Source organism: Talaromyces proteolyticus (genome assembly GCF_021365285.1).
Source record: "Talaromyces proteolyticus strain PMI_201 chromosome Unknown BGW36scaffold_4, whole genome shotgun sequence".
NCBI classification, from domain to species: domain Eukaryota; kingdom Fungi; phylum Ascomycota; class Eurotiomycetes; order Eurotiales; family Trichocomaceae; genus Talaromyces; species Talaromyces proteolyticus.
The window spans coordinates 2927588-2946035 of record NW_025764280.1 but is presented as its reverse complement, the minus strand read 5'-3'; the positions used below and the strand labels follow the sequence as shown (position 1 = coordinate 2946035).

Here is an 18448-nt window from a genome sequence, read left to right as displayed (position 1 = left end):
GGTGGCCTAACTTGACCCGACCAGCCAGAAACCAATTTGTCCCGCGGAAGAATGTTCAACGATACCACTATAGAGGAGACCTCTGTGGGTAGTACCCATTATCACCATCAAGGGTATATCTATATCTATGCCATCTATATGTATGTTTTGACACAGGAATTCCAAAAATCAGGAAAGAAGAATTAGAAGAGTGAGATGTAGATTCTGCATCTCACGTTCCTCTGGGCAGCAAAAATATATTCAAAGACAGGACAGCAGAAAAGTAGAGTGAAAATACAGCTAAAGAAATGCATGCATACCCTAAGTCACTACTTAATTTCAAATAGAATAGAATACTTACTGGCCGGGACCAGTGGTAGATATGTATTATAGCATGGCTGTGGCCATTGAGCAAGAATGGTGGAAACCCACAGAATATTGAGATTGAAATGAAAATACATACAATTCATGATGTGTAAAATGTTGGACAGAATCTGGCTGATGCAACAATCCGATTGGTAGATCGATCATTTTCCTACTTATAACATGTGTTGACCCTACATGTAGCCTACTACAACTAGTGAAGGATTCTACATATTTAAGAACTAGTTTTAATTCACAAGTGGATATCATAGTAATAATTAGCTGAAGATATCAAGAATATGCTGGGTATGAAAGGTGTATGGTGCTTAGACGGTTAGGTCGGAAACGCAAGAACTATACATATATATGCACGTAGCGCATTAGTGCTCTATAACCTTAGGGTTAATAGGTATCCAATCGACATCCACCATCAAAACGTCAAAAAACCTATTGTTAACCTAATAATCACCCAGTCTAATTATTTGTGTATTGTTCCCAATGATTCACTGTACATGGATTGTTGAACTGTGGCCAGGGTTCCAAGTACTTCATTGGAGTGATGAGAGCCATGGAAGCTCAGTGTTCTGGAGATACGAGCCAGGTACGAAGGCCCTCAGGATCGCGGCAGTGAAATTTGATACCAGCAGACCACGGAATGGCTTGAGCCTCAGTGGGCGTCGCAGTGTCTTGAAGGGCATCCATTTCGAGTGAGCACTCACGCTCAGCACGGAAGGGAGGGAAGACGAGCCTCTTCTCCTCCTCTCCAAGAGGTTGTCGCTCCCAGGTGAAGAAATGCAAGAGAAGCACAAGAGTTGAGTAGAGGCCGCGGTTGGCCACTATCATCGTGCGTTAGTTGACCATAGGACGCATCTAATATTAACTTGCGAAGCAACTTACCATCGATCCCAGGACAGGCACGGCGGCCAGCGCCGTACGTTAAGTGCGGGGTGCCGAGCTTATCCCTACCCTCACCAAGCAGATCGGTGCGACCTTTGCGTCCGCCCAGCCACCGTTCTGGGAGGAATTCGTTTGGTCGATCGAAGGCGGTGGGATCGCGGTTGGCACCGAACAGATTCATGATGACCAGCTGAACAGGCAAAGTTAGATTTATCGCAAGGATGCGAATCGATTGCAGCCTGAATATAGACGTACCGTGCCCTTGGGAATGATGTGGCCCATATAACTGGCGCCATCGAGGGTCTGGCGGGGGAAACCGAGACGAACCGGCGTGAACATACGGGAACCCTCCTGTATTTTCCTGCAGTCAGCAACGGTGGTCAACAATATAGAGAATAGAGTTGCGAACGGTATGCAGAGCCTTGACGTATCCGACGCGGTCGAATTCGTGGGGCCTAGGTGGTTCGCCGTTGTACACCTCACGAATAGCCTCAAAGCCATTCTGCTGCAAGTCAGGTCTGTTGGCGAGGTATCCCACGATCCAAGTGAGCGAGTAGCCGAGATTGATGCCAGCTGCGACTGCTGACAAGCGGTCATTAGACGATATGACTGAAAATAGCAAAGACAGATGACATACTGCCGGTGTAAGAAGCCAAGAGGACCTCTTCATTGGTCAGGAGACCTTGACGAAGAATATTTCCCAGGATGGAGGGAGTCTCGTCGCCAGATGCTAAGCGGTCCTTCAGGTCGCCAAGCATCTTGTCAATGTAGACTTGCTGCTTCCTGCGATACTCGAGGGCATTTTGCGCCTTCTCGTCGACAGCCCACTTCTTAATACGCAAAAGTTTGCTGGCAATGTAGCGAGCCCGGCCGGCGGCGCGCAAGACAGGGATGTAGTCGCGAAAGGGTGAGCCGATGGTGCGCTGACGGACTAAATTGGAGCGTGAGTCCAAAACATGCTTTAGAGCAAAAACGTCTAATCAATAGTGTACTAACAGATGTTGGTCTCGTTCTCGGCGAGCATTCCCACCGCGTCGTCATCAAGGGTTTGACCCATGAGCTGCTCGGAGACCTGGCCGGTGCCAAAACGATGAAGCCTATCGGCAACGTCGACTGCGGGACCCTGGCTAATATCGAGTAAGTCACCGAGAAGCTGCTTGAGCTTCGGGTGAATGACGGTATTGTAGATGGGAAGGATACGAGGCGCAGTCTGGACAGAAAATGCTTTGCGAGTGCGGACGAGGCTATCGCTGAAGGGGGATGCTGTGGAGAGCCATAGCTGAGCCTACAGTTCAAGCACACAGAACTATACCAAAACTTACTGCCGATAGTCCAGATACCAGAGGACGCATAATCACTGTGATAGAGCTTGAAGGTGGGACGCGACTGATAAGCTGGACCCTGCTGGACGACCGTTTGCGCGAGAGCCTTGTGGCTATTTATGAACACCTGCGAAGCACCGCATCAATTTCTATGTCTTTCAGTCATGTCACCACATGGAGAACATACCGCCTCACGTTCACCAAGGGAGACACGGATCACATCACCATACTTTTTGGTCCACTGGGCGAGCTTTTGGATGTGGCCGCTTTCCAACTAGACACAACGATTAGATGAATCAAGACCAGGCTTTCATATACAACTCACGTGGGTAAGGCTCCCGACGAGAGGGAGGCCAGGAGGGCCAGGAAGCGTAATAGTATGAGGGGCTCCGCCGAGTATGCTGTCAAGAAACCAGACAGTACGCTGAAGAGCTTTGCGTCCATCATCAAATACGGTAAGGATGACAGCAGCGAGGGCAATTGCAGCAAGCGTATAGACAATGGAAGGCTCTCTGATACTAGTGGCGACGGGTAAGTCATCCTCAGTCTTAGCACAAGTCGCGGTTGATTTAAAAGAGGCGCTCATGTCGGGTGAATATGAGTTGTGATTGAGAAAGCTGCTGCGTAAAGTGGCGACCTCCTATACACTGGTGCAGCAGAAATGTGTATTAAATACGGAATTCCTCTAGCAAGAACAGACCGGGGCCAGGAATACCGATGGAGCCATCTTCATCTCCACTCGGTATTACATGCGATCTCTATTAATCATCTGCATATATGTTGGTTGTTGCGAACGATTATTGCAAAAAATTCGGGAACCAGGTACATGGCGCGATCTTTCACTCTAAGGATAATGCAGCAGCCTGGTATAACACACTACACATTGTAGGATCTACAAACATACCGGGTCATATATTGATTCGGTCACTATAGTTGCATAAAGGCTGTATTTTATTCTGACATCTATGCTACAAAATGCACCTGAAATCGCAACAGCAGAGGAGGACAGATCCCAACAAATTGTGGGTACTCAGAGGTAATGGACCGGAGAGACCATCCATTGATGTTGATTATCTATACACATGTAGCACTATGCTCGTCCCCAAACGAATATAGATACATCATTCTCTTATATAGTAGACTCCCAGCATTAGATAACAGTCTAAACAGCAACGTGGTGATTGCCTACGCAGTTAATCACAACACCCGCAACTTCCGATATTATGCAATGGACATAGACAACATGGCTCCGAGTCTAGAGGGCCTGCGCTGGGCGATTTTGAGAAAGTCGAAACGCGGGTTGTGTTCTCTGAGGCCAAAACCACTGTGTCTCCGAGCACTCCGGAAGGAAAAGGAAAAGGAAAAGGATCCGGAGCCGAATCACGCCCTTTGGACGCTCTAGGATTAGGGGTTCCACAAACAGTGCACATAGAGGAAACTTGTGATATGTATTATTTTATGGAGATTCTGGCTCCTTTTGGGTAATTTTTTAGAACTGGTAGCAAATACCAACAGATGTATTAGTACTATAGAGAAATCTAGTTTTTAAAACATGTAAAAGTATTATCTTTATGTGGCGGTGTTAAGCTGCAAAATTATTCATCTGGTGACCACCAAATGGAGCGGGCGTCAGGTGGCTAAACGTATTAAGCGTCACAAAATCCTTAATAGGTTTCTGCAAATATGCTCTTCGCCCCTAACTTTGGTCCATCGGCCATTAAGACGGCACACATTGTAGTTAGACCAGCTAAGAGGCCACAGCCACCTCCGATTCCTGCACCCACAAGAAGTGGTCTTTCAGGCGACTGCGTGTCATCCATCGCTCTCGACACAGCTCTAACTTCAATTGAATCTCCAACAGGTGTACCGGTGCCGTGTGTTTCCAAGTACACCGTCTTGTTGGGATCGAGATATGCCCTTTTATAGGCGTGTCGAATGACCTTTTCCTGACCGCCGACGTTAGGGAAAGTGATTCCATATCCTGAAACCTTACAGTTGGTATTGCAGGAAGAGGAGCGGATCACGGAAAGAATGACATCGCGGTCGTGGACATCGTCGACATGCTGTCCACAACGTATCAGAAATCTTGAAACACACAAAAGCATAGATATAACTGACAGCATTACGTACACATCCCACAGATGGCAATAGGCTTCAGTTTGACATCCTCATGGGCAAGGGGTACTGGCATTTCGAGGTAGGGCATGATGAAAACAATTCAGTTGATATGTTTGGATTGTCTTCGATCTGACTTGAGTGCTAGGTTAAAGGGTCTCTATTCAGTTATCTTGCCCTATGGCGAGCAGACGTGGCCCCATATCGTGATTTCTTATAATAACTCCATTTCGGGTCGCAGTTGCCAATCCTTGAGGAGAACTAACAATCGGAAGTATTTCGCGTAGGTTGCTATACACTGCTGTGTCCTGATCTGCGGCGCGAGTGACATCGTTAATCGTTCTCTAACCTCAATTCGGGTACCGTGCCGGGCAAAGAATGCCGCGAAGCATTTTCATAGGAGTAAGCACCGTTCAAAGTAAGGTAGAGAGACCTGCATGTTGTAGGTGGGAGTAGGCGAGGTAAGACTCGGGCTTCGGTGGCTCGGGCGATCTTCGGCCGCCCCTGTCTGTGGATCTTATACATTGACCAATCACATAACAAAGCCAGAATTAAAAGACCATCACGATCAAGTTTGTGAAGAAATGATGCTTGTACCTGTCAATTGCGCTTTCGGGAAGCAGGTATCAGTATGAGTTCTAAGTACGACGCAATTTTCGTAGGAGGCGGAGTCGCCGGCTCGGTCGCTGCCGCTCGACTAGGCGAAGATGGAGTCAAAAGATTCTTGTAATCGAGACCAGTATAGGACCAAAGAAAGAACAGTTCCAGGATTAATTATGTAACCCACGACACTTAACACGAATACCAGAGCGGTGCTGAGCATGGGATCCCAACCTCCTACGCGAGGGTATATAAACTCAATGGCGCGGATGCCCCATATAGCTGTGATTATAACAAACAGGATGAAATCTGATTGCAAGAAGAAATGAACCTCTGGGGCCACCATGACTGACTTGGAATAATCAGTGCCTAGCATATACCCAAAATTTGGGACAAAGACCTTCACAAGCGAGACACCTGGATCGTCAGACCGCAGGATTACACCTATGGAGGCTGGATGGACAAGCGCCGAGAAGGAACCAAAAAGGGCATACGTCCCCTGAACACATGGCATGCTCACGAATTTAACCGTCATAACAAGAAATCAATTGGTGCTGGACGCGAAATGTTCTGAATAATTTGCATTGGATTGAGGAAGCTGTGAGCACGCTTCTTTTTCAGTGACTGGAGTAGATATCTAGAACATTCAGAACAGTGATGATACATGTACCTCCCGATTTTGCAGCCAAATATCGTGCCTATCTCGTTCTTAGGATTAAGATGAACGGTTTCTCAGCCGAGTGCCCGACTTATTGCGACATGGAAGTACCTCAAAGTATAGGGTAGGTAAAAAAATAACAGAAGCTGCAAAACAATGCAATTTCATCTCTCTATCGTGACCTTCAATCGTCCAGAAAGCATCACTCTTCGGTTCTGTTTTTGAATTCAGGACCAGTCATGGCGGACATCTTTCGAGATTCGACATGTAGCCAAATATTGGGAGTGCTCTTCAAGGGACGCCTACTCTACGTCGACGAGCGACAATATTGCCAAGTCCCTTCGTTCGAAGAAAAGCCCTCGGAGAGAGTCAGTCATGGTGATATCTCTACAAGTGGTGCAGAGAGAGGGAGTGAATCAAGCGAGACTCAAGTGCTGCCGAAAATAGCAGTTGTTGGCTGGTACGGCAGTGATGATCCAGACAATCCACAGAATTGGAGAATTGGCCCACCCGGAAAGAGGTCTTTGTTTTCGCTTTAATTACTCTTTTGATCTTCTCTGGTGAGTGTATCCCTTTATCCAGTAAGAGTTGAGCTCGATGATCATTGTCTTAGTCCTCTTATCATCACTCCTGCCAACACAATCATGGTGGAAATGTATGGAGTGTCCACACAAGTTGTCTCTTTGTCGTTGTCTATGTGCGTCTTGGGATATGGGGTAGCATCATTGTTCTTCAGCCCCATATCTGAGATGCCACACACACTGGGCGTAATTTACGCTACATGACATCCTTTTTCCTATTCCTGATGGTTACGATTCCTGCGGCCACCACAAACAGCTTTCCTGGCTTATTATCTGTCGTTTCCTACAGGATTTGATAGGAGCTCCCGTATCGCCACCGGGGGTGCTTCCGCCACGGATCTCTACGGCTTTCATAAGGTTACCTTACGCAATGACCGCCTGGAGTGCCGGTGCCTTCGCATGGTCAGCACTGGGCTAGTATTTCATCGTTTGGCTACGGCGGCACAAACGCGCACATTATTGTGGAGAACTTTGAGACCTTAGTTCCTAACTACAAGCACGGAAGACTCAAGAAACGAGAGCCAGGGTTTGAAATCGACTCCAAGGTGCGGAATGCCCGACCACTGCTACTTACAATGTTGGCTTACGATAAAACGACTTTGATCAACAACATCAAAGCGCATGCGGCTATTGTCGACCAGTACTATCTACGTGAGTTTATACACGCATGAGCAGCAAGCGTAGCATGATGAGCACCAAATACACGACCCGAATGTGGCTCAGGCACAGTGACCACACACCTCGGTCGCTGGCTGAGTAGAACAGTTTCACGTGGCTTTCATATCTGCAATGTGCTTGTCACTCAGGTGTCCAGCTGCATGCTGAGTAAGCGGCGGGAATGTCTATTAACTTTCTTCAGACAAGACAATCATATAATATGTGTAAAGAGGTACGGTGGTGTAGTATAGATCTCGGATGGTCATCCGGCTCCACTTAAACTGCCTTAGCGGGGCGCTTACGCTTCGGGGCTAGCACTCAAGCTTTATTTTACAAGCCAAAACGACCATTGAATATTATATAACGAGAAACTACCTCCTCTCCCAAAGAAACATTCGGACAATTATTATTTTTGCTATATAAATACCGTCGATGCTGTCACACTCTTTCTTACCGAGCATTTTCCTATGATCGGCTCATATCCAAGGGTATGCTTCAAGCCTGACTTCAAGCCGACCGCGAGCCTCGCGAGGTCTAAACCTACAAGACAGTCAACTACAAATTCTCGCTATAATCATGCCCTTGACCCCCAACCAAGCTAATCCCAGCTCCGGCGACGCCGATGATGACTACATGTCCATGGTCATCGAGGAGCCGCGGGGCAAGGAGACCTGGACGCAGCGCAAACTCCGGCAGCAGCGCGAGGTCAGTCTCACCCAACCACCTTACCTACTCTCTATCATGTGTGCATGACTGATCTACCTGACTCTAGGCCGAAGCGAGAGCACGAGTCCCGTCCAAAGCCGAGCGCGCCGCTGCCGAAGAAGCGCGCCGCGAAGAAGCCCTCTCCTCGAGCGTCCTCGACCCGTCTAATAAAGGCTTCAAGATGATGGCCAAGCTCGGATTCAAGCCCGGAGATAGCCTCGGTAAACAGTCTTCGACGACAGAAAGTGTGACGACGCGCGTCGACGAAACTGCAGGAGCGGGCGCAGAAGGCTCTGCGGCTTCGACGGTGACGGCGAGCGACTGGGTCCAATCACGCGCCGAACCCCTGCGCCTCGTGGTCAAGGACGATCGCGGAGGAATTGGACTTGAGAGTGAGAAGAAGCGGAAATTCCGCGAGGAGGTGGTGGACGTATCGAAGAAGGCAAAGGCGGAAGAAGGGGAATATCGAGATCGAATGCGGCTGGAGCGAGAGGAGCGGCGAGTCGAGGCACAGGTTCACGCTGCTCAAAAGGTGGCGGAGAAACTAGACACAGAGGCGGAAGAATATGCGCAAGATACAGTGGAACGAGATGATGGGGAGGGTGGTGGCCAGTCGAGTAAGAAAAAGCCAGTCAATATGAAGCCCACGTCGCAGATAAACATCCTCTACCGTGGGCTTGTACGGGAACGCCAAGAAAGAGAGCGCGAACGACTGGTCCGACAAGCCCTGGAGACGTCTCTACCTTCCTCCTTCTTCCCCAAGCCTCGATTACCAGGTACCCGAGAGGAGGAAAGCGAGGATCAAGACGACGAGCACGCCACAGGACCGCAGCAGTCGCGTGATCTATCCTATTTCGAGGAAGAGCAGGATGAGGAAGACCCCGAGCTCGACGAATTCAATGCCTTAGAGGCCACAGAAAAACTTCACAGACTAGTCATGTTCATGCGAGACAAATTCCAGTACTGCTTTTGGTGCAAGTATCGATATGAGGACGATAAGATGGAGGGATGCCCAGGGATTACAGAGGAAGATCACGACTGATCTTGATCGAAATGTGTCTGTACTATATATTCCAAGGATGCAAAGCGCCAGCTTTGGTCGGGCATTTCGCATGGCGATTGAAGTCGTCATAGACTGAAAGAACGTCTGCGTACGGGATATTAGAATTTGTTGCATATAATATCCTGAAAAGGATAAATCTTGGTATTCATCCACCCATTGCCGTTGAATTGAGCTTGGTCTATGAGGAATATCATGATATTGATACAGACCTCAGCATCGACATGGACTAGTTGGTATCGATTGTCAACGAGACCAAACAAAAACAGCGGAGATATCTGCTTGGGTCAATTTCCTAGCTATATGCTGACTACGGAATTGATCAATCTGATGTTGGTACATTTATAAAATGGAATTTCGACTCTGATAGAAGGTCGTGTATAGATCCCTTGAATAATGTATGAAGGAAATCTTGTGAAATATAGAATAGAAACAGAAGCCATTCGATGATCTTAATGTTAATTGATATAGTAATGTTATTCTCAATCAAATGCAAGTATAGGGAACTGAAATATTGGAAACATGCATAATAACGTTCAACTACATTAGGGGTATAAATAGCAGGATAATAAAACCATCGCCAATAATTCATTAAAAAAAGATATCCCGCCGGGCTCAACCGAAATGATAAGACATAAATATTCTTATAATTATTGATCACCACTGAAACGCCCAGCTAAAATGAAGATTGACAAAAATTGATAAAGGCTGGATAAGATGAAGGTTGTAATCAATGCTCAGGAAGAGTCGCAATCAGCTCTTTCAAAGAACGGTTCTTGCACTTCTGAAGCGACTCAAAACACGACGCGCAGATGCGCACGCAGCAGAAAGAGCATCGGTGGCGAATCTCCTGATCGAGTTTTCTGCACGTCATGCACGCGGTTGCATACCAGACATTATTCGAGATGAGCATAAGGCGATGCGACTGATAGCAGTCGTAATGGGTTCGGGTCAACGGAGGAATGACAGTTGGTTCTGGTAGAGGTGGAATGTAACTGTTGCGGCTCTCCGGTGTTTGTTTCCCATTGCCGTCAAAGGTGCCATTGGAGGATGGCGCTGAAGATGTATTGCTGATAGATGTTGGACGCTCCGATTGTTGATACTCCGGCTCCGGCTCAGGATCTGGAATGAATTGCGAGATTGAAGGCGCCTCACTCACTGGCCGAATTGCAGGACGAGGCGTGGCATGTTGCGGCGGTTGGAGACTGTTAGCTGGTCTAACCGGCGGCGGGTTCTCTAACCGTGGACTCAACGATGAGCCTCGCGGAGGTCGTACCGCTTGGGGTTGAGCCTGGGGTTGAGGGGGCGACACGATATGAGGAAGCGGGGGAGGTTGTGGAGGTAATTGAGGAAGATCTTTACGATCTTGGGATGGTGTGCTAATATCTGGACCCGTTGGTGCGGATGTTGTAATATGAATGTTTGGGCTATTATTGACAGCCTTTCTTGCCAGCACGTTCTCATTCGGTCGCGACGGCAAACCCTTGTTTTGGTGGAGGACGGAAGCTCCAGGACGGCGCAGGCCCTGGAATCGCTCGGTCAGCGCGACCATTGTTGGCGACTGTGCTATATGAGGCTGCAGTATTGCGGCGGGACTCGGCTAGCAAACCGCTGGCAATGACAGATCTGATAGTTTCTCAGGAGGATCTGCAGGCTTCCGATGCGGATCCGAAGCGTTGGGACGGCGATAAGGGTCAGTTCAGGTGTGTTATCAGACAGCGCAGGAGTATGTAGGTGGCTTCGAAATCAACCCAAGTACGGCTGATGGAGAGGAGCAGCCAGGTTGTTGATCAAGGAATAGTTAGAGGGGAGGCCGCGAGATTAAAAGAAACCAGTGCTGCACGCGTATCCGGGCTGATTGGCGGGCGATGTGATGTAACCAGCGGCTGAGCTGGAGCATCAGGCATCAGGCAGTTCGGCATTTCCACTCCTATTTTAATCGTTTTTCTTTCTTGGCCTAGTTGAACGCTAGATCCAAGTCCATTGTCAAAGGCTCAAACCTTGAAGGCTGATCGCAGCCAATGGTCAAGAGCCGTGGTGTACCCCCAACGGTTCTCCAAGCGCCGAGGATCCTCAGAATCGAGATCCTCAGATCCCGTCTGATCTGGTCGAGTGGACGAGCATTTCCAGCCCGATTCGAGTCCGTAACAGGGTAACCTGTAGTATGATCATACTATTTTAGTGGTTTTGTCGCGAAAACTCTGAGTGTGGTGGAGGGGCAGCGCTGTCCGTGCAATTTTACTTCTTGCAATTAATTAGTTAGGGGCGATCTCCACCGCGCACTTGCCTCTGCTAGCACGCTCCTTCCCGGACTCTCCGGCCTGCACCTGCACCTGCCGTCGCTTGTTGGCCACACCTACCATTACGATCCACTACAAAATTACCTACTAACTATCTACTACCGCGTACTGTTATCAGCCGTCTAATTGCGATGTGCTCTTTTCCAGTATTTTCCTCCTGCTTCCCTGCAGGCTGAACTACACTTCGTATTGCATCACCGAGCAATTTCAAAGCCGTTGGTCCAATCAGTGGCTAGTGCCTGGTCAACCAACCCGCGGTTCAGGGGTACCAAAGATTAATCCGGCCGCCGTCCAGACCATGAAGTTTGAACTGTGAAGAACACATCTCCCACGTTACACAATCTGATGTTCTTTCCGTGATTGACCGCCTGTCCGAGTCCAATAATTCCTCCACGCTTATTGACGACGCGTGCCTGTCCTGCCAGGTGGCAGCGCACTGATTCATCTCGTTCGCCAGGAACAACAATAACGACCTGTCCCACGGCCCTAAGCCTAAATCTGTGAGGGAGATCGGATCCGCAACGCCTCGCGCGCCAATCGTGCCGGGCTAGCATCCCAGATCCGCGTCCTGAATGGCCCTAGGCCTGTGGCTTATGCGTTGTCCACTGAGCACTGTTCGGCTTAGCTGTGGCTCGCTCGCTTGAAATTGCACAGGACAGCAGCCGTGCAATCCATCTGCAGAGAGTGATCTATTCCCCCCAAAATTGATAATTTCGCTGCATGTCTACCGTGCAATAAGAACTAGATGCAAAATCACATCAGAGGTGCATGAACACTCTTAATATTGATAACATTAATACTATGGATTATTATTGTAAAAAATTGTAGAATCTGTTGCGATCTCCAATTTTCAACGGTTCTGATTACATAAGGCTACGATCCTCAATCGGGGAAATCGTCAACAACGGGCAGAGTAGAACAAAACATAGACCGCCATGTCAACCGACAATAATATCCCACCCTCGGCGAAACCGCTACTACCCTACATTCGAAGTCGCCAGGAAGTTCATCGAATCCGCCAAACCTTGACCCTCTACTTACAATCTCACATCGTCTCCGCCTGCGACGATGAGGTCACCACCCCCGCAAACACTAATGACACTTCGCACGTCTCGCTCGGCGTCCCAATCGACCCTTCCGCCAGTGTGAAGCGAGTCCCATCCAATCTAACCGGCGTGAGGAAAGAATACCTGAAAGCCTTACAGGAAAACGCTGCTGCGAGGAGAGAGTACGACGAGCTCTCCAACCGTATTGCCTTCAGAAGACCTCCAGCACAGGACAACCTTACTTCGACAAAAGGCCATGATACCCCGCCGCTGCACGACTACTTATCCTCCATTCGAGAAGACCGACGGTACGAAAAGTTACGTCTCTTCGACAATTCTCTGAAAAGGCTTACTGGAGCCACCAAGCCGGATGGCTATGTCGCGGACGAAGAACAGCAAAATACCCTGCTCGATCAAGAAAAGCTCGAAAGTTTTTGGAACGGGCTGGGGTCGAGTCGAGAATCAAACGAAGGAGTCCAAGCTCTGATATCGAAGCTGGAAAGAACGGTGCTCCGTGCCAAAGCAAAATTGGCCAGAGAACAGAATTTGCTGAAAGAATTGAAGGCACGGCAGCTTTCCGAAGACGTCTCAAATAATCCATCGCGAAGAGTTATTGCACTTCAGTGTGTGCGAGATGAGCTGGTACAATGGGTAGAAGAAAAACTGGTCACGGCTAATTCGGGCGAGGCGGCTGAGTTTGGAGAATCGCCAAAAAAAAATACAGCTTCTTCGCAAGCCGTTGAAGAACGCAAGGGAGAAATTCGAGAGCAGTATGCAAAATATCTCCAGGAGCGCAGGTTACTACTCGAGGCATTGTCGCTTGTATCTCAGCCTACAAAGAGCACCACGCCAGCTGCAGAAAGGTGTCCTAAGGGACCGTCAGAACCCGTTGTTACTAATACAGCCGTCTGGAATTCAATAGACTTATTTGGGCCTGCATCTGAATTACTCCTTCCTGGGTCCACGGTTCAGAGATCCTTGGCTTTGCAGCGGTCATATCTAACTGGCTTATTGTCCAAAGAGAAAACAAATCTCAAACAGGCCTTGGAGCGCCTAAGCCACGAGAGCCATCTCCTGCCAGAATACCCTATTCTAGCACGCCATTCCAAATTCAAGCATATCAGCAACAATGCTGGAGGCCGGACCGACCGTACAGAAGGAGACCAAACCGACGAACTGTTGCAGAAAGCCCAGGCTTGGGCGTTTGCGTCCGAAGCGGCGAGCACCCATGAAGGTGATTATGTGGAACAGAGGATCGAGCATGGATTAGACATGAGTGAGAGTGCCTCTAGGACTCTGCAGCAGGTGTACGGCTTGCTGAACCAAGAGAACAATGCGGCTGCTGAGGATACGGCTTTGGACGAAGGCAATGAGACTGATATTTGGGTCGGCGAAGTCGAGTCACATCGGCCACGCCGGAGACGTCAAAAGAATGATCAGCAACCTGGAAACCCGTGGGCACGATTGAATGGAAACGTTGGATTTTCTGAAGGCTGAGTAGGAGTTAGATATTATGTTGCTCATATACTATTAATTATACCCATCCGCATTTCATCCAATTATCTCATCTCATTGCCTACAAACAAGCAGTAGGAAGATATGTATATGTTTTCAAACAGTCTTTTAACGTACTATTGATGATAAAATCCATGCACACTATAGAATTGACATCCTTTAGATCATAGTGAAGAATATTACGGCCAACCCCGCTGATTGGCCAGCGGCTTCCCCAGAGCTCCTTCCATGTTACATTGTCGGCAGCATGATCAAGTACATATCATGTCTTATATACTATATATTATATTCTATTTCCTATATCCTAGCAATACAGCGAGTCTGACAGGCCGGAACATCACAGTGCTTCTGCAGAGATAACAGGGCCAGGGGACGCGCTAAAGTCTTCCTGGAGCGCAAAAAATTTGGGGAATTTTTTCTTAGGGTCCGCACACCGGAGCTCTTATCGGAGGCTGAGCGGGCTCTTATCCTCTGCTGCTAACAAATCTTTCCCCATTGACTCATCCATCCTTTTTCACTTCATAGAGAACTCCATCTCTTCCTGTTCTCTCCTCCCCTCCTCTTCATTCGGTTCATCTACGCCACAATCCCAGCCGTGGACGTGGAGCGAGCGCGAGGAGAAAGGGCAATTAGGATATTCCCTCCGGATCAGGATTCTTTTCGCCAGCCACCGGCATTCGCGTGAGCTCAATTGACAATTGACCCTCGGTCTCCACTCAAAACTGCGACGGAAAGTTTCTCGTAGTTTGCGCCTTGCGCAATGGCTCTTTCTGCTCGCTGTGGGCAGCAGGCTGCCTCTTTGTTGCGGCAACGATGCCTGGTTGAATCTCGCCCAGTTGCTCTCCGCTCCTTTTCAACGTTCAATGCCTCGCGATCAGCTGCTTCGAGCCTCCGGCTAAAACAGCAGACTGCCTCGGTGCTGCACTCGCAGCAATTGCGGCTGTTTTCTAGCTGCTTGCACCGATTAGCCACCGAGCCCCAGGCTGCTCCCTCCGCCCACTCCTATCTCGCCAGCGGAGCCATCAAAAACTCCGCTGATCTCGTCGATGTCAAGAAGGTTTTGGTGATTGGTAGTGGTGGTCTGAGCATTGGACAGGCTGGAGAGTTCGATTACTCTGGTATGTACACTGAACTTACTACCCGAAGCTGAATAGTCGTGACTCATGACTTTTCTCGACTATAGGATCCCAAGCATTGAAGGCTCTCAAGGAAGCCGGCGTGAAGTCCGTCCTGATCAATCCTAATATTGCTACCATTCAAACCGATCATAAATTGGCCGACCAAGTATATTACTTACCGGTTACCCCCGAGTACGTGACTCACGTGATCGAGCGAGAGCAACCCGATGGTATTTTCCTGAGCTTTGGCGGCCAGACTGCGCTCAATCTCGGTGTGCAGATGAATCGTATGGGAATCTTTGATCGGTATAAAGTCAAGGTTCTGGGAACCAGTGTCAGAACGCTCGAGACTAGTGAAGATCGTGATCTCTTTTCCAAGGCCTTGAACGAGATCGAGATTCCAATTGCTGAATCAATTGCTTGTAACACAGTGGATGAAGCATTGGACGCCGCCGATAAGATCGGATATCCCATCATTGTTCGTTCGGCTTATGCTCTTGGTGGTCTCGGCTCCGGTTTCGCTTCCAGCCGGGAAGAATTGAAGAATCTGTCTTCGCGATCTCTCAGTCTCGCGCCTCAAATTTTGGTCGAGAAGTCACTGAAGGGCTGGAAGGAAGTTGAGTATGAAGTGGTTCGTGATGCCAACAACAACTGCATTACAGTTTGCAACATGGAAAATTTTGATCCTCTTGGAATCCACACTGGAGACAGTATTGTCGTTGCTCCCAGTCAAACTCTTTCTGACGAGGAATACCATATGCTCCGTACTGCCGCTATTAAGATTGTACGTCATCTTGGCGTTGTCGGAGAGTGTAACGTCCAGTACGCCTTGCAACCAGATGGTTTAGACTACCGAGTTATCGAGGTCAATGCTCGTCTCTCTCGTTCTTCAGCATTGGCCTCCAAGGCAACTGGTTATCCTTTGGCCTACACTGCAGCCAAGATTGGTCTAGGTCACTCACTTCCTGAACTGCCAAATGCCGTCACCAAGACAACTACTGCCAACTTTGAACCTAGTTTGGATTACATTGTCACCAAGATCCCCCGCTGGGACTTGAGCAAGTTCCAGCATGTAAAGCGGGACATCGGAAGTGCCATGAAATCGGTCGGCGAGGTTATGGCTATCGGTCGTACTTTTGAGGAATCATTCCAAAAGGCCATTCGTCAGGTTGATCCTAGATTCGTTGGCTTCCAAGGGGACCATTTCGAGAACCTCGATGATACCCTTAAGAACCCTACGGACCGTCGTTGGTTGGCCGTCGGTCAAGCCATGATTCACGAGAACTATTCAGTTGACAAGGTGCATGAGCTCACTAAGATTGATAAGTGGTTCTTATACAAGCTTCAGAACATTGTGGACTGCCAGAACGAACTAAAGGAAATTGGTAGCCTTTTTGGCCTGAAGAAGGAGATGCTGATGAAGTCCAAGAAGCTTGGTTTCTCCGATAAGCAGATTGCCATGTGCGTTGGTTCAACAGAGGATGATGTTCGTGCTCGTCGTCTAAGCTTTGGCATTCGCCCTTGGGTCAAGAAAATTGATACTCTCGCTGCTGAATTCCCTGCCGATACAAACTACCTCTACACCACCTACAATGCTACCTCTCACGATGTGACTTTCGACGACCATGGTACTATTATTCTTGGTAGCGGTGTCTACCGAATTGGTAGCTCCGTCGAGTTTGATTGGTGTGCTGTCAATGCTACCCTGTCCTTGAGAAACATGGGTAAGAAGACGGTGATGATCAACTACAACCCAGAAACTTACTCGACCGATTTCGACACTGCTGATAAATTGTACTTCGAAGAACTCAGCTACGAACGTGTCATGGACATATATGAGCTTGAGAACGCCAGTGGCGTTGTCGTATCTGTCGGCGGTCAGCTGCCTCAGAACATCGCTCTTCGCTTGCAAGAGAAAGGTGGTGCTCACATCCTTGGTACTGACCCTGCCGATATCGACAAGGCTGAGGACCGTCACAAGTTCTCCCAGATCTTGGACAGCATTGGAGTTGACCAACCTGCTTGGAGTGAGCTTACTTCCGTGTCTGAAGCCGAGACCTTCGCAGAGAAGGTTGGATATCCCGTCCTTGTTCGGCCCAGTTACGTTCTTTCCGGTGCTGCTATGAGTGTTATCTACAGCCAGGATGAACTAAAGGAGAAGCTTCTCAATGCCAGCGCTGTCTCTCCCGATCACCCAGTTGTTATCACCAAATTCATTGAGGGTGCCCAAGAAATTGACGTTGATGCTGTTGGATCCAACGGAAAATTGATTCTGCACGCAGTCAGTGAGCACGTTGAAAATGCCGGAGTGCACTCTGGCGATGCCACTCTTGTCCTGCCTCCAGTATCGCTTGAGGAGCCTGTCATGGCCCGTGTCAAGGAGATCGCAGAGAAGGTTGCAAAGGCGTGGAACATCACCGGTCCTTTCAACATGCAAATCATCAAGGCCGACAACCCCGAAGGTGGCGAGCCATTCCTGAAGGTCATCGAATGCAATCTTCGTGCTTCTCGCTCTTACCCCTTCGTCAGCAAGGTTCTTGGCACCAACTTCATCGACGTCGCAACCAAGGCCCTTGTTGGCCGTGATGTTCCCGAACCGGTTGATCTTATGGCCCAAAAGCGCGACTATGTCGCTACCAAGGTTCCTCAATTCAGCTGGACTCGCCTTGCTGGTGCCGACCCCTTCCTTGGCGTCGAGATGGCCAGTACCGGTGAAATTGCCTGCTTTGGCAAAGATCTTATCGAGGCTTACTGGGCTTCCCTGCAGTCTACCATGAACTTCAGACTCCCAGAAGTTGGTGAGGGTCTTTTGTTCGGTGGTGACTACACCGACACCCTATCCCAGATCGTCGATTACTTGCAGCCCCTGAATTACAAATTCTACGCTGCCAGCCCCGAAGTCAAGGCTCAACTGGAAAGCAAATCTACGAACCCCGTCAACATCGAAGTCATCGAATTCCCCAAGGAAGACAAGCGAGCTCTACGTGAGGTATTCCAGAAATACGACATCCGTGGTGTCTTTAATCTCGCCAAACGCCGAGGCAAGACTCTTCTTGACGAGGACTATGTTATGAGACGAAACGCCGTCGATTTCGGTGTCCCTCTCTTTATGGAGCCTAAGGTGATTGATTACCAAGTTTCCCACAAGTATATATCAATACTAATATGAATATTTAGACCGCCCTTCTCTTCTCACAATGCATGAACGAGAAGCTCCCCCGCCCAGAAGGCATTCCATCCGAAGTCCGCAGCTGGTCTGACTTTGCTGGTACTACCATGATGTAAGGAAAGACAAGACAATTAATCGGCGACGTAAAAGATTATATCCATCACCACTCACCGCTCTCATTAGTCCATTATCTAACCATTTGATGTGAGAGGAAGAAAAAGTTTGTCCTATTGCAGTTTTTTTGCAATACAATTTCCTTCGGAATTACTCGTGTTTCTTGTGGAGGGAGTATAAAGGAGTCGGATAGCAGATAGTAGCGTAAATACTATATTTTTTGGTCTTCTGTCTGAATTAGCACGAGTT

General features: G+C 48.7%; 7 protein-coding genes across 7 annotated transcripts; 4 read left to right on the top strand and 3 right to left on the bottom strand.

Moving 5' to 3' along the window:
• Positions 1 to 643: 643 nt before the first annotated feature.
• On the bottom strand, positions 644 to 3147 carry BGW36DRAFT_339128 (putative cytochrome P450 phenylacetate 2-hydroxylase; the record flags this gene model as incomplete). The annotated part of the gene is made up of 9 exons (XM_046213031.1): positions 644 to 1178; positions 1240 to 1429; positions 1495 to 1590; positions 1649 to 1818; positions 1877 to 2170; positions 2236 to 2502; positions 2562 to 2688; positions 2749 to 2835; positions 2887 to 3147. The coding sequence occupies 9 exons, from the start codon at positions 3145 to 3147 to the stop codon at positions 919 to 921; spliced, it is 1752 nt and encodes a 583-aa protein (XP_046074840.1). The 3' UTR covers positions 644 to 918.
• A 901-nt stretch (positions 3148 to 4048) lies between these two features.
• BGW36DRAFT_375638 (uncharacterized protein) lies at positions 4049 to 5129 on the bottom strand. Its single transcript, XM_046215790.1, has one exon. It carries the CDS (start codon positions 4682 to 4684, stop codon positions 4226 to 4228), a length of 459 nt encoding a protein of 152 aa, XP_046074839.1. The 5' UTR covers positions 4685 to 5129; the 3' UTR covers positions 4049 to 4225.
• A 1044-nt stretch (positions 5130 to 6173) lies between these two features.
• On the top strand, positions 6174 to 6473 carry BGW36DRAFT_425927 (uncharacterized protein; the record flags this gene model as incomplete). The annotated part of the gene is made up of 1 exon (XM_046220190.1): positions 6174 to 6473. One exon carries the CDS (start codon positions 6174 to 6176, stop codon positions 6471 to 6473), a length of 300 nt encoding a protein of 99 aa, XP_046074838.1.
• Positions 6474 to 7748: 1275 nt separating this feature from the next.
• BGW36DRAFT_357758 (uncharacterized protein) lies at positions 7749 to 8919 on the top strand (the record flags this gene model as incomplete). Its single annotated transcript, XM_046213904.1, has 2 exons — positions 7749 to 7877; positions 7945 to 8919. The coding sequence occupies 2 exons, from the start codon at positions 7749 to 7751 to the stop codon at positions 8917 to 8919; spliced, it is 1104 nt and encodes a 367-aa protein (XP_046074837.1).
• Positions 8920 to 9667: 748 nt separating this feature from the next.
• Positions 9668 to 10489, bottom strand: BGW36DRAFT_425925 (uncharacterized protein; the record flags this gene model as incomplete). Its single annotated transcript, XM_046220189.1, has 1 exon — positions 9668 to 10489. The coding sequence occupies one exon, from the start codon at positions 10487 to 10489 to the stop codon at positions 9668 to 9670; it is 822 nt and encodes a 273-aa protein (XP_046074836.1).
• Positions 10490 to 12117: 1628 nt separating this feature from the next.
• On the top strand, positions 12118 to 13911 carry BGW36DRAFT_375633 (uncharacterized protein). The gene has a single exon (XM_046215789.1). It carries the CDS (start codon positions 12173 to 12175, stop codon positions 13778 to 13780), a length of 1608 nt encoding a protein of 535 aa, XP_046074835.1. The 5' UTR covers positions 12118 to 12172; the 3' UTR covers positions 13781 to 13911.
• A 647-nt stretch (positions 13912 to 14558) lies between these two features.
• On the top strand, positions 14559 to 18201 carry BGW36DRAFT_291512 (large subunit of carbamoyl-phosphate synthase; the record flags this gene model as incomplete). Its single annotated transcript, XM_046210843.1, has 3 exons — positions 14559 to 14916; positions 14982 to 18037; positions 18094 to 18201. 3 exons carry the CDS (start codon positions 14559 to 14561, stop codon positions 18199 to 18201), a joined length of 3522 nt encoding a protein of 1173 aa, XP_046074834.1.
• Positions 18202 to 18448: the final 247 nt, after the last annotated feature.